Here is a 15,592-nt window from a genome sequence, read left to right on the forward strand (position 1 = left end):
GTTCAGTCCATTATTGCACAGGAAGTCTGCACCCAGGAGGGGCCTACTCACATCTGCTAACAAGAATTCCATGTAAAACGTAGTCCATTGAAGCATAGTGATACTAGCCGTTTCCCATAAGTGCATATTTTGCCTTGTTTGGCTTCCTTGAGTGGTGAGCCAACCTTGCCCGAGCATCTATCCACTGTTGACGCGGGCAGGACGCTAACCTGTGCCCCTGTAGCACAGAAGAAATGTCAGCCAGATAACGAGTCCATGATTAACAGTAAATAAGCACTGTCATTAGCTACTATTCTACTGACAGTCAGCATATTGTGGCTCACATTAAACGTGCATGGAGGACAGCACTTTTTGGCTTTCACCCCAAAACGGGAAACATAAGAAACATAATCCTTGTCCAGCCTTGTGACTGACTGAACTGTTTGCAAAAGAGGTATGAACGTTCTTTGGTAATTGTTGTAAGAACAACTCTTTAAAACGAAAGCATGGCTTCTGCTCACCCAGCAGAGCTAACATGTGGTCAATTAACTCGGATGGCCGTGAATAACAGAGGCCAGGCAGGGAGAGCAAACGCTATGCTCTTTCAGTTTCTGAAAAACAAAAAGTCTTCAACTGATATGCTTTTAGTGTAGAATATTTATCCCGATCCGGGGGATTTTCCAGAATGCTGATCGCTCGCCCGGCCGTTATTGCTCCCAAAACTCTGGCAGCTTCAGAGATATAGCATTCGTCAACATCGCAAATAAGTTTTTTGTTCTGCATCAGGGTCACCAATGTAGCTTTTTAAGCAATCAAACATACGTACACAGAGTCAAGATTGCTGCATAAGACCAGAACAGTCATATTTTTTATTGTTTGCTCACTTTCTGCATCATAACTACTGTATGCATCAACAAAACTTTCTAACTCTTAAAGGGGATGTGTCAAATATGCATGTGTGTGTATGTCGGTGATGTGTGAATTATGGATCAGTGATGTGTTGGATGCTTCTATCTGCCCCTTCAATATAAAAATACCATTGCAAGTCATTAGCTAATGATTAATTAAAGCAGACAACTGAATGTTGAAATATGCTTCAACCAACTGTGGTAATCAATATATGAATTTACTTCATTAGTTAATATACATGCTTCAATCCATTGTGGTGATTAACATGAATTTACTTCATCAGATAATATAATATATACTATTAGGGAATTAATACATTTTGACATTTAAATAATAATAATACATTGGATACTTAATCTATGAGTCATATAGAATGTTCATTAGTTGCTGTTGCAGTAATCACTAATACATGGTATAGTTCTTCATGTGTTATACATAAATTCATGATTAACTCTGCATTAGTTAAGCATTATTTAATGCATATTTGTTCACCCATATTGCAAAGTGTTACCATCTTGGAGGAAGTGGATGTGGTGAGGAAAATGGAAATGAGCTTTTGTTTTTCTTAGTGGTTGTGGGCAGGGAGGAAAAAGTCAAGATGTGGTGAGCGAATCGAATGCAAATGACCACCAGACTACTTCAGGGGATGTGATGGAAAACATTTAAAGTGCGACTCGCATTTGACCACGGACCACTCTGAAGCCTGACAGCCCAGCCCAGGCAGCTACAGTATATGCCACTTGATAGATAGATAGATAGATAGATAGATAGATAGATAGATAGATAGATAGATAGATAGATAGATAGATAGATAGATAGATAGATAGATAGATAGATAGATAGATAGATAGATAGATAGATAGATAGATAGATAGATAGATAGATAGATAGATAGATAGATAGATAGATAGATAGATAGATAGACGATATGGAAGGTTTTCCATGTCTTCTCTGTAGGTCACAGCCCACTCAGTTTTGTCCTGTGTGGGCTAATGACTATAGCACAGAAGGATAGAAGCAGATGTTACACAGGTGGAAATGGAGATTCAGCCCTAATTAGAACAACACAGAGCTTTATACCAGACCCTTTCTCTATATTTATCAAGTTATCCATTTTATACTGTAACAAATATTAGTAATTTTGCAAATGATACATGGAATTCCCTAAATTTTCAAACGGGTCATATGATGCGATTTCATGTTTTAATTTCTCTTTGGGGTGTCACAAGTGAATTGTGAATAAATAAAATCCCTAAAGTTGCAAAGACTAAAGTCTCAAACCCAAAGAGGTATTCTTTATAAAAGTTAAGACTAATACACACCTTCCTAAAATTCTGTTTAAAACATGCCCCACATATCTCAACACTGTGTGGGAAGATTTGCATAACGCTACCCAAAAGAAGGCATAACTTAGATTTTCCTGTAGTATTGTTATTGTGGAGACACTGTGTTTCATTTTGAAAGTGAAAATAATTAGTTTGGCCTTCTAAAAGTGGACACTACTAGAAATCAGTTTGCAGCTTTGTTTCAGAACAGTTTAAACAAAATATTTGTGTATGTGCTACGCAGTTTACGGGGGACTGTTTTCTGAACCTGTGAGAGTAGCCTACAATGCCAGCTGTTCTGTTTTAAATTTTTAAGAATTTGCCACTGACTATTGCAATGTAGAGTAGCGCTTGTTGTCGATTCTCCAATCACAAATGCAGACATGGTTTTATGTTTACGCTGTGCGATGCAATGCAACCCGTAAAAAGACAGAATAAATAATTATAATGTGAAATTATGTCCCCATTGGATGCAACAAATGGCTTGTTTGTAATGGGTTTTATCGGTTTTGTCTCGTTGCGCCAGGTCTTGGCGCAGGACAGAATGTTGTTCAGTTACTTTGACGCAATGTATTTTGTTTAAAGTGCTATATAAATAAAGGTGACTTGACTTGACATGGCATTACGGTATGGTAAGGGGCATAACATTTCCATCACATGCTTATTCGATATTCGGTCAATCAATTTGTAAAAATTTCTGGGTTTCAGAAAGGCAGGGCAACAATAATGTACAGTATGTGGAAAATAATGTTTTTTTTAACCCAAAACTACATAAACACATTTCATTACACATATTCACAAAATAATGTTCTTTTTAAGCAATGTCATATGACCCCAAAATTAACAGTTTAATGAAATCGATTCAGTTATGTACTTCAGTCAGATGAAAATTAGCCAGTGTTGGCTAAATCGTCGCATTTTACATATAGTATGTACTATTAATGTGTATTGTCCTTGATTAAATAAAATAAAATAAAATAAATATATATTGGGGTGTTTATGTTACATTTGTTCCATTCAAGGGTGTGTTTCCATTTAAACTTGCTTCTTAACCACTGTAGGATGTATCGTTGGAGAAATTAACTAATGTAGCACTTCAGTGATTTGAAATACACTGGTTTAATAATATATAGGACTGTTGTTAAAGACATCATATGTAGGTGGAGTAATAAATTATTATTATTATTATTATTCAATATTGCAATTAATGTCATATTGTTATAGTTTATTTGCACAAACAATAAAAAGCCTTTAATTTTTTTTTTGTCACATTAACATGTAGTATGTAATTGGCGTACAGTTTACTCCTGTATATATGTGGTTTCTTCAGTCAGCAGTTTTCTCCACTATGTAATTTCTCTGAGATGATGCAGTAACAAAACCATTTCAAAGCCTCAAGGGCTCCAATGAACTGTGATTCATACTATTCAAATGGATAAAGTTTGGAATAGTTTCTAATAGTGATAGGCACCATAGGCATCATCATAATCATCCTACCAAAATCACTTCATGAGTTAAGTGTAATATTATCTAGGAATTAACAAAGAACTGCAGAGCAACATTCAAAGTTCACTTACACCTCAGCTATGGTGTACATGACTCTATCGTCAGAGAGACACTGTTCAAAAGTAGTATCTTTGACAGAATACTACGCCAGTGAGGACAAAAATAACGTGTCTTATGGACAAATTAATCAAAAGTGGAACTTACCCTGAAATGTCATATTTTAAGTGAGTTTCTTTCTTTTTTTTTTTTTTTTAAACTTTAAATAATTCACTCAGAATTCATATAATTTAGCATTTTGAATAAATCATTTCTCAATGTATGTCCCTCTCCCTGGATCTGTCATCACATCCCTGTCCTCTTTTCCTGTTAATGTGTGGGTGAAAAGTATCTGTGAAGAGGATGAAGAACGCCAACACAATGAAAGCCACTCAAGACTTTCCACTTTGTATCTCTTAAATGTCTCTTGATCAAACAACCCTTTGCACTTTCACATTTTTTTTAGTATGTGGCCACAGAGTTATTGTTGTGGTTCATTTCTGGGTCTGTCCTCTGAAAACCCACATCAGTCATATCAGACCATATGGGCTCTGTGGTTTTGGTTGTGTTTCTTACTGTTGATGCCAAGGCCTTGATATAAGTATAATCTATCATCCTGTGAGCCTCATTTTTTCCATTATCCTCTCAAAAAGGCAACAGCATTTGCAGAGGACACAATTAGAACTCCTGAGCAGTTGGGGCCTTTGCAAATTTCCGTTTTCATAATGGTAATACAGGCAATGAAATCGTATGAAAAGAATAGCACTGACAGAGTATATGTTCTGCCACACCCCCATGGGTAGTCTGATTTCACTCATCATATATTGTTATTTTAACAAATGTAATGAAGCCATTTCTAGACCAGAGGCCCTCGATACTGTGTGTGCGGATTACCTTAAATATATCTGTCATCTCTGATGTTTTTTGCTACAGAGAGACAAGCTTTTTGGATCCACCTGTGGAAGTTGTTAATGAAGAAGTCTCAGCAGCATGTGAAACAGCCACTTTCAAACCTGATGTGCTGATGTGAAAAACATCACAAATGGGGCCTCTGGAAATTACTCAGGCATATTGTGAGTGAGAAAAGGCCTGGTGTTAAGCCATCGCCATGTGAACCCTGAAGCTGGAACTGCACTAAAGCAAATTCTCTCTCTACTCTTCTTTCTCTTCGTTTTTGGTAGTAAGCCCTCACTAGAGGTCAGAAATCCCACTTGATGCTGCCTCTACACTATTTCGTACTTTGCAGGTGGGTTCTTCAAGGTTAGTCAGTCAATTAGAACCGACTACTGTATGTAGCACAAGGACAGGGTGTCCCTCAGGGATCCGTCTTAGGCCCTTTGAGGTTTTCTCAAGAGGCTCAGTTTTAATTCGTAACGCATGTGTCAGGACAGCAGAGGAGTGTAACTCCCTGTTGGAAGTCCACAGATCAGAGAAGTTGCTCCCTTGTGATGTTGGAGAACTTTAAACAGCTACTGTAATTCACCAAACAGAAAAAGGGGGTAGTCTTCACATTACCCCAATTCCTCTGTTCCAAGATTTAGTTAACTCCACAACTTTCTTTTCCTCTTCACAAGTAGGCAGGGCTTAGATTGAAGTGTGTGTTCCTCACCTAGGGAAGCATGGAAATATAATCAGAGCAGGACACTTCACTCTGGGCCCGCAAGCGGGGCATCCGGCTGGACTTGTACTTATGGCACGAAATACAGCCCATGGGTCGTTTGTAGGAACAAGTAGAAGGGTTGTCTGTGATGTGGGAGGAAGAGCAGCACGGCAGAATGACAAAGCTGTCGTCTGATGAGAAAACACACTCTGGTCATAGTTTCCTTTTTCTGTAAGAGTGGCTGCTAGCACTTGAAACTGTGGAGAAATGAATTGCCATGATGTCCTTTGCTGTGGGAACAGCTTGAATAAATAAAGAATTAGAATTCTACCAGAAATAGTGAATCATTACTACAGCACATGCCCTGCACATCTGGACTCTCTGTGAAGTGGTGCTGTAATATAAATGCATATGTATAGACCATATGGGTGAATTAGATCAGTCAATTATATACAATTATTGAGCATACAAAGCTTACCATATCTCTATAATGTTTAGGTATATGTCAAGAGACCATGTTTTAATGTAGGTCCTTCACAAATATAGTGTAATACCTATAGACCTATCTGACTAAATATTCACTTTTTTTTCACATTGTACTTTTGCATCTAAATAGCAGTATGTTTGTGCCATCAACATTAGTACTGGCTTAGCAGTAGCTACTTGTCACTATACTTAGGCAATGACTCAGGAGAACAAGACAGTATTATTGAAATATTTGTCCTTCTGGATTTAGCACCAAATGTTTACACACACAGAACAAGACTTGAGTTTGTCTGCTACGGATGCACTGCAAGAGGTGCAAAGAATGAAAGTTTATTCAGAGACAAGTGGTTATGACAAATATGGTGATAAGTAGATTCACATATTTTCTGTTATTTGTGTTTTTGCCTCATTGTTTTATTGCATCACCTAGCCTCTATAATGATTTTCTGTCCGGACATTCTCCTGAAAAATGTATTCATACAGAATTCATTGTTCTTTCAATGACAATGAAGTGCTCAGACCCTGAGGCAGCAAAGCAGTGCTAAACCATGATGCTCCCTCCACCATGCTTCAAGTTGGGAAGAGGTTTTGTGCACTGCTCTTTTCCTCTAAACGAAGAATTTTGCATGTTAGTGCCTCCACTGTCCACAGAACATTTTCCAAGAACCGTTGGGGAACATCCAGGTAATCTTAGGCAAACATGAGGCATGTCTCAATGTTTTTTTTTAGACAGCAGTGGTTATATATCTGGCTTTATGTTGTCGTTTCATGAACACTATTCTTATTCAGTGTTTTTTTTTCTGATAGTGGACACATGAACAAATACTGTGTAGAATTGTCTGGAGGTTTTTTGCTGTTATACTTGTTTTTCCTCACCTCTTTCAAGGATTGCCCATATAATTTATTTATTTATCTTTTTTTATACATTTCCAGACAAGGTATCTTTAGCAATGCCTTGTGCAATGCTTTCTTAGCCTTTTCCAGCTTTGTGCGTCACTCTAATGTGTTTTTTAAGGTCCAGTAATAGGTTTTGGGATTTGAGGCATGGTTCACACTAACTTTTCTTGAGAAGAACATATTTGTCAGTGTATGCCTTTATTTAAAGGGGCAGGTATCTATGCAGCTCACACTTCCAATCTCATCTCCTTAATTGACTCCAATTAGCTTTTGTAGAAATTATAACGCAGAGGTTCAGCCTGCCTTGTATATGATCACTTACTGTGCATTCACACCAGATGCGACTTGTGCAAATAAATTGCGCTATTTGCGTGTAGTTGGACACTTTAACATTTTGAATTTATTCGCTTCATTCGCGTGTGAAATTAACTTCACAACAGACGCAAATTCGTGTCATGGGAGGGGCTTGTGCCAGTTGAGTTCACACAGCATTGTAATTTCAACCACCATTTATTCTGATAATTTTCAAAATATTACTGTTTTAAAAGTATTTCAGGCGAGAATATAGTTGTTTTAAACTCAAATATGCAGTTTATTTATAAAGACAGCGCCTATTTCAAAATGTGTTTCGACGATTTCGGAGACGATCAGCTCCATGCGATCCAAGCGGGAGCTCAGTGCTCATGTATGCGCCGAGAGCACTCTCAATTTGGATAGTCCTTCTCACATTCGCCGCTGACTGTGATGTCTCTTTAGTGCTTCAACATAAAATATAATTCGTTTTGGGTAAATCTAACAGGTGATCTTTGGTCTTTATTCAATTAATTTATTTCTTCCAAGCAATATCCTTTTTATTCCTGTTCGTGTAAAAGTATGAAGAAGTATCATACAGCTGCGGGTATCCATATAAAGCGACGATGACTTTGTCCTCCATTTTTGTTTTGGATTTTCCCTCCGGCTCGGCACGTCACTACTAGAGCAAGCTCCTGATTGGTTAACACGGCGTGAAATTTCACCAAAGTTCAGTTTTTTCAACGTCAAAACGCTCAACTTTGTTGTCTATTCACGTATTTGCATTGACTTAACATGTAAATAACTCGCGCTTAACGCTTCATTTGAGTCTGGTGTGAACACACCATTAAATTTTCTACATTTAAATAAGCACAATTTGTGTGTTATTAGTTAAGTGAGATTGTATTTGTCTTTAATGTGTGACTTTATGAGTAATCCGTGCATAAATCCTGATATTTTCAAAAGTCTCACAAACTTGCCACTGTATAGTCAGTATGACCTAGAGCAGAGGTGGAAAGAGTACAAAAATATTCTACTCAAGTAAAAGTACCATTACATTAATGAAATTTTACTTAAGTACAAGTAAAAGTACCAGTCTGAAAATCTACTCAAGTAAAAGTAAAAAGTAGCTCATTTAAAATTTACTCAGAGTAAAAATTACTTAGTTACATTTTAACAGTTGGAGGGAGTCAAAAAATGGGACAGGCCAAGGTTGTCAAACTCAGTTCCTAGAGGGCCACAGTCCTGCACAGTTTAGATTTAACCCTAATTAAACACACCTTATCCAGCTAATCTAATCATTTAGGTTTATTTGAAAACTACATGATATGTGTGCTGGAGCAGGGTTAGAACTAAACTCTGCAGGGCTACGGCCCTCCAGGAACTGAGTTTGACACCCCTGGGATAGGTCTATTAATCTCAAACTACAACCCGAATTCCGGAAAAGTTGGGACGTTTTTTAAATTTTAATAAAATGAAAACTAAAGGAATTTCAAATCACATGAGCCAATATATTATTCACAATAGAACATAGATAACGTAGCAAATGTTTAAACTGAGAAATTTTACACTTTTATCCAATTAATTAGCTCATTTAAAATTTAATGCCTGCTACAGGTCTCAAAAAAGTTGGAACGGGGGCAACAAATGGCTAAAAAAGCAAGCAGTTTTGAAAAGATTCAGCTGGGAGAACATCTAGTGATTAATTAAGTTAATTGATATCAGGTCTGTAACATGATTAGCTATAAAAGCTTTGTCTTAGAGAAGCAGAGTCTCTCAGAAGTAAAGATGGGCAGAGGCTCTCCAATCTGTGAAAGACTGCGTAAAAAAAATTGTGGAAAACTTTAAAAACAATGTTCCTCAATGTCAAATTGCAAAGGCTTTGCAAATCTCATCATCTACAGTGCATAACATCATCAAAAGATTCAGAGAAACTGGAGAAATCTCTGTGCGTAAGGGACAAGGCCGGAGACCTTTATTGGATGCCCATGGTCTTCGGGCTCTCAGACGACACTGCATCACTCATCGGCATGATTGTGTCAATGACATTACTAAATGGGCCCAGAAATATTTTCAGAAACCACTGTCGGTAAACACAATCCACCGTGCCATCAGCAGATGCCAACTAAAGCTCTATCATGCAAAAAGGAAGCCATATGTGAACATGGTCCAGAAGCGCCGTTGTGTCCTGTGGGCCAAGGCTCATTTAAAATGGACTATTTCAAAGTGGAATAGTGTTTTATGGTCAGACGAGTCCAAATTTGACATTCTTGTTGGAAATCACGGACGCCGTGTCCTCCGGGCTAAAGAGGAGGGAGACCTTCCAGCATGTTATCAGCATTCAGTTCAAAAGCCAGCATCTCTGATGGTATGGGGGTGCATAAGTGCATACGCTATGGGCAGCTTGCATGTTTTGGAAGGCTCTGTGAATGCTGAAAGGTATATAAAGGTTTTAGAGCAACATATGCTTCCCTCCAAACAACGTCTATTTCAGGGAAGGCCTTGTTTATTTCAGCAGGACAATGCAAAACCACATACTGCAGCTATAACAACAGCATGGCTTCGTCGTAGAAGAGTCCGGGTGCTAACCTGGCCTGCCTGCAGTCCAGATCTTTCACCTATAGAGAACATTTGGCGCATCATTAAACGAAAAATACGTCAAAGACGACCACGAACTCTTCAGCAGCTGGAAATCTATATAAGGCAAGAATGGGACCAAATTCCAACAGCAAAACTCCAGCAACTCATAGCCTCAATGCCCAGACGTCTTCAAACTGTTTTGAAAAGAAAAGGAGATGCTACACCATGGTAAACATGCCCCGTCCCAACTATTTTGAGACCTGTAGCAGAAATCAAAATTGAAATGAGCTCATTTTGTGCATAAAATTGTAAACTTTCTCAGTTTAAACATTTGCTATGTTATCTATGTTCTATTGTGAATAAAATATTGGCTCATGTGATTTGAAAGTCTTTTAGTTTTCATTTTATTAAAATTTAAAAAACGTCCCAACTTTTCCGGAATTCGGGTTGTAGTTGTTTTTAATTAAAGGAATCAGTTATTTAGAATAATAATACATTTGGGCTGTTGCCAGGGAAATCAGTATCAACAAACTCATCTTTTAATGCAGAGGAAATGCAGAAGATTCATTGGAAGTGGCATTTAGATGTATCACACTGTGTAGTGCTGGACAAGAATGCATTTAACCTGCAGTTACAAATGCATGAATAATGTTTTGATATACAAGACATAAAATGTTGAATACTCATTTGAAATGATAAGAAATTAATTATTTTAAAAAATCAAAAGATAGCCTACTTTAAATGTGAAATTAAAATGGCCAGTATGTGTCAGCAAGTCACTGTTAATAAGTGAGTCATTGCGATTGAACCGAATCATTTAAACGTTTGATTCATTCAGAAACGAAACACTGTCACGTTGCTCAGAGACGCAAAACTGTGCTTTGGTGGCTGTGTTTGGAATTATTTTCTGTTGTAGAAATAGAGCTAAAAAAGGCAATATGCTGTCTAAAACGCAAGTCTCTTAATTAACTTGTTTACTGAACTGTTATATATATATGTATGTATATATTCATGATGATTTTTGGAGGAAAAGATGGCATTCTTTGTGTGATTTTGATTTAATATATGAAATTATATAAATATGTGAATTTTCTGCCCCTATATCTTCAATTTTGTGATCATTCTAAATGCATTTTAGGAGACTGAATCACACAGTGAAAGAACGCACTATAAATGCGCGCGCACATCATTAAAACAAAAATAGCACACTCCTCACCACTGTCTTTTTGGCTAATTTGTGCAAAACCTCTTGCTAAAATGTCTAAGCTTCATTTTAACCACCAATGCAACGATGCAATTATTTAGCTTACCTCTTCTTGCGAAGGGTTGATGTCTTGTCGAGATTTTATAAGCTGCTAGTTTGGTCTTCCTAGGCAAGTACAGCTTACACTGCATAATAGAGCATACATATGGCCAGGGGTTCACTTCATTTCCTTCGGGTTCAACTTCAGAATATGACGGGGTTTCGTTTTCAGCGGTGTCTGCACCACTAACGCCTGTTTTGACCGTCTGCATCTTTCTTGTGATTTTAGCGCCAGTTTGCCCTCAAGCCCATTATTTACTGCCGTAGTTTCCAGGGAGCGATTTATTTATTTATTTATTTTTTACTCAGTAATTAATGTGTTTTAAAATGTAGCGAAGTACAATACTTCAATCAAAATATACTTAAGTAAAAGTAAAATTACAAATTAAAAAAATTACTTTAAAAAGTATTAGTACACAAAAAAGCTACTCAATTACAGTAACGCGAGTAAATGTAATTCGTTACTTTCCACCTCTGACCTAGAGTATACAAAAATGCAAATTATACATCAATAGTGGTTCGTCAAGCACACTAAAACTTACCATTGTCCTTTTGTGTTTGTCTTTGGACAGTGGAAAATGACAGAGAGCTGTCTCCACAGAGAAGACACCATAAAGAGTTCAAATTCAGCATGTCCCAGATTCCAGAGGGAGAGGCCATCACAGCTGCAGAATTCAGGATCTACAAGGAGTGTGTGACCAGGGCCTTCCGCAATGAGACATTCCTACTTAGCGTGTTCCAGGTGGTTGGGGAACATCCAGAAAGGTAAATGAGCAGTGAAATGTAAAAATATTATTCTGTAAATATGGACATTTATGTGCTAGTATAGTTGATTAGTATAGTCAAATATATATATATAAAAAATTACCCAAGTAATCATGCATGAACTCTTTCATAAACATGCATGAAGCACAACTAGAATTAAGTTACTTAATTAAACCAGTTAAGTTTACTTAGTTTGGCTTGCCGCTTGACTAAAATGAACTAACTCAGATTTACAGTTAAAATGTTATTGTTTGGAAACAGTGTTCCACTCCAGAATGGAACAATATCATTTCTGCTGATGTACTTTGATGTTACAAACACGCAGTGTTGGGAAGGTTACTTTGGAAATGTAATAGGTTACAGATTACAAGTTACCCTGTTTAAAATGTAATAGTAGTGTAACTTTTTCAATTACTTTATTAAAGTAATGTAACTAATTACTTTTGAGTACTTTTTGATTACTTTTCTAAATTTGTGAAAATTAAAGAATAATAAATAAAAGCATATAGATCAACTTAAATACAGTTATCTAATAAGCATGTGACGTATTCTGTGTAATAAACTCCTGAAACATTGGTGTTTTTTTAAACTGCTGTCTCTGTATATGATGATAGTTTTCTCAAAATAAGTAAAATGCACATAAAGTGACACAGAGCAGTTCTAGAAATTATGTTTATGTGCTCGTGTACTCCTATATTGAGGCAGCAGAGGTTGAAAACACTGCGAGTTTCAGTAGGCATGTGTAGTAAATAAAACAATTTTCTCCATTATTTTACAGGAGGGGCGGAAGGGGGAAAAAATTCAGACTGGAAAATTCAAACTCATACAAACAAATTAATGGACAAAACTATTTTTTGTATGGACCTGACATAAAAAAGGTTTAAATCTTTAATTTGGGGACATGCAAAATAATTAAAAGTTCTGTCCTGAACTGCAACTTCACTTCTATTTTTCTCTGCAGTCTCTTTATTTTACCCTATTATCCATCTCTCTCATGACTTTAATACTCAAGATTGAACAAAACTATACTTTACAATACAAAACTCTACAATACTACAATATCTTTATAGAAAAATCCCAATACTGTACACGAGCCATGTTTTTCCCTTACAAAAAATTACCATGCTTTTATTAGCCTATATAAAAGTAAAATAACCTTGTTTTTTTTTTTTTTTTTTTTTTGCAAATGGATTTGTATTTATTTTTAAATAAATACATTTGTAAAATAATTTTACATATTTGGTTATCACAGTTAAACAATAGTAGCCATTTTCTCTGGATTTTTAGTTAAATATTAAAATGTTAATTTTCGTAAGGGTTGTGTTGTTGTCTGTCGTAGCTCCCCCTAAACCTATAAAAAAAAATCTGAATTTTTTTTCAGCTAAATTACTACTGTAACATTACAACAGATAATAATGATGTCCTTTATATAGTATTTTGAGTGATGACTGATGAGCAACGTGCTGCTGCTTGATTAAATAAATGAAAAAACAAAGACAAAAAAGCATTTTTACAGATGAAACTGACCTGAAACCCTGAACAGGAGTTCTGCTTCTCTGCTCCAGCAGTCCACTCTCTCTCTCTCTCTCTCTCTCTCTCTCTCTCTCTCTCTCTATCTCTCTCTCTCTCTCGCATTGATTACTCTGAGTCTGATCCAAACCGTTTGGCGGAGGCGCGGAGAGCGCGCGAGTCATGACTAACAATTCATGATTTATTAGAGATTTAATTATCAAATGGCGGATTAGCAAATGATCGCTTTAGTACATTCGGCAGGCAATTATACAATAATGATATTAAATAGTGGGGCAAAATCAGCTGCCAGGCCACCGGGAATTGTCCCGGTTCTCCCGGTGTCCAGTCCGCGCCTGATTTCCACAGACACGCAGAACGTGCAGGAGTCATATATTGCATTTCTGGGGCTTTATATTCACAGACACTAGTCCATGTCATGTTTTGATTCAAGTGTACTGACCTACTTTTGATTTAGTCATCCAAAATGTGGCATATTCCATCCGCGTTAGGCATTCCGTTTTTATGACTGGATTCTACGAACCAGACTGTATTTCCGCATCCCGGAAATGATTAGGGTGGTATGTCTCAGAATAGTCAGTGCAATTTGGGAAAGAAATCAGTTAAATCTGTATGTGGATGTGTGTAAATATTCAAATGTAATCCCCTTTGTAATCGTAAAAAATTTCATAAGTAACTGTAATTTAATTACTCATTTTTTCTTAGTAACTGTAACTAATTACAGTTACAATAATTTTGTAATTAAATTACGTAACGCCGTTACATGTAACTAGTTACTCCCCTACACTGCAAACACGTTTGTGACCCTGGACCACAAAACCAGTCTTAAGTCGCTGGGGTATATTTTTAGCAATAGGCCAAAAAATATTGTATGGGTCAAAATTATGGATTTTTCTTTTATGCCAAAAATCTTTAGGATATTACGTAAAGATCATGTTCCATGGAGATATTTTGAAAATGTAAAACTTAATTTTGGTTAGTAATATGCATTGCTAAGAATTCGTTTGGACAACTTCAAAGGCGATTTTCTCAGTATTTGGATTTTTTTGCACCCTCAGATTCCAGATTTTCAAATAGTGGTATCTCGGCCAGATACTGTCCGACCCTAATAAACCATGCATCAATGGAAATGTTATTTATTCAGCTTTCAGATGATGTATAAATCTCAATTTCGAAAAATTCACACTTAAGACTGGTTTTGTGGTACAGGGTCACATTTGAAAAAGCGTTTCTGCCATGCATGAAGTTGATCGAAGTTACCTTAAACTGAAATATGCTTTAAATTAACCCTTTAATATCATAAACCTACACCACGCGGCTTGTGCTCCTGTCAGATTCCCGTTATGTAATGCCTTTGAGACATGTTTTCCTAGGAGCACAACTTAATATCTTATGTCTGCCCTGTACTTTCAAATGTTAGAAATTTATGTATTTCCATTTAAATGATTTCCTGACAGCAAGCAAGTCTACAATCTTAACTCTGCAAATGTAGACTAATTCTGACTAAAACTTCTGGATTAAAAAATGTAAGCACTTCAAATCTCTTCCTTCAATTACATCTGTCAGTTGTAATATTGACAGACTGTTGTGTATTTAAAGACAGACACAGTTTGAGTAGAACACTTTTTAATAAATAGTAAAGAAGACTTGTTTTTTTCCTCCTGCTGTACTGAAAACCTATTGAACCGTGACTTCAAAACTGAGGAATGTACGGAGTCATTTTTGTGTACCGTTACTTCCCCCAGTAAATATGATCAAATACAGTTAAACTGCAAATTTGAAAATATTTATTTGTTGGTGCTTATTTATGATTTTTAAGCTGAGTAATTATATTTTAAATCAAGCCCAGGCATCCATCACGAAACACAGCAGATGTTGTCTAACATGTACTTTATGTAGACTAAGGCCATGACCACAATGAACAACTGAAATAGCTCTAGTTTGGCATCTAAAAAAGAACCCACCAACACACGTCAAACATTGACTTTGTGGGTGGTGGTGGTGGGAAGGATATCTCATTGAGAAAGGCAGATGGTGTGACCAGCAAAGTGTCCAAAACTCACCAATAAGATGCTTTTTTTTTTTCATTATTATTATTTCACAAAAAAGCCACACACACACAAAAAAATGGTAACAATGAGCTACATGTTTCTCTCCCAAATAGTTTCTAATGTTTATCACGAAGTGTTCATTTGGTGTACATCCTGAGTTGAACAATGGACACACTGTTTTTCCACAAACCTGCAGTGGCGTCTTTTATTTTTAGTCATATCTTGAGATTATGCATTGCCAGTCATTGTATCACAAAAAGGTGCAAATTATAGCGTTCTTTGTGGCATTTCCCTACATGCCACTTTCTGCATGTAAATACCAAATGCTGTGTGG

At 36.6% G+C, this 15,592-nt stretch overlaps 1 protein-coding gene across 2 annotated transcripts in view; it reads left to right on the top strand.

The window, feature by feature from the left end:
• bmp6 (bone morphogenetic protein 6) overlaps nucleotides 1-15,592 on the top strand; it is a 54,109-nt gene that overhangs the window by 21,942 nt on the left and 16,575 nt on the right. For both annotated transcript variants that reach the window (XM_059524366.1, XM_059524365.1), the window contains exon 2: nucleotides 11,485-11,677. In XM_059524366.1, the coding sequence (XP_059380349.1) occupies nucleotides 11,485-11,677 (193 nt within the window). The remainder of the gene's footprint in view (nucleotides 1-11,484; nucleotides 11,678-15,592) is intronic.

Source organism: Carassius carassius, chromosome 35, assembly GCF_963082965.1.
Source record: "Carassius carassius chromosome 35, fCarCar2.1, whole genome shotgun sequence".
Taxonomy (NCBI): domain Eukaryota; kingdom Metazoa; phylum Chordata; class Actinopteri; order Cypriniformes; family Cyprinidae; genus Carassius; species Carassius carassius.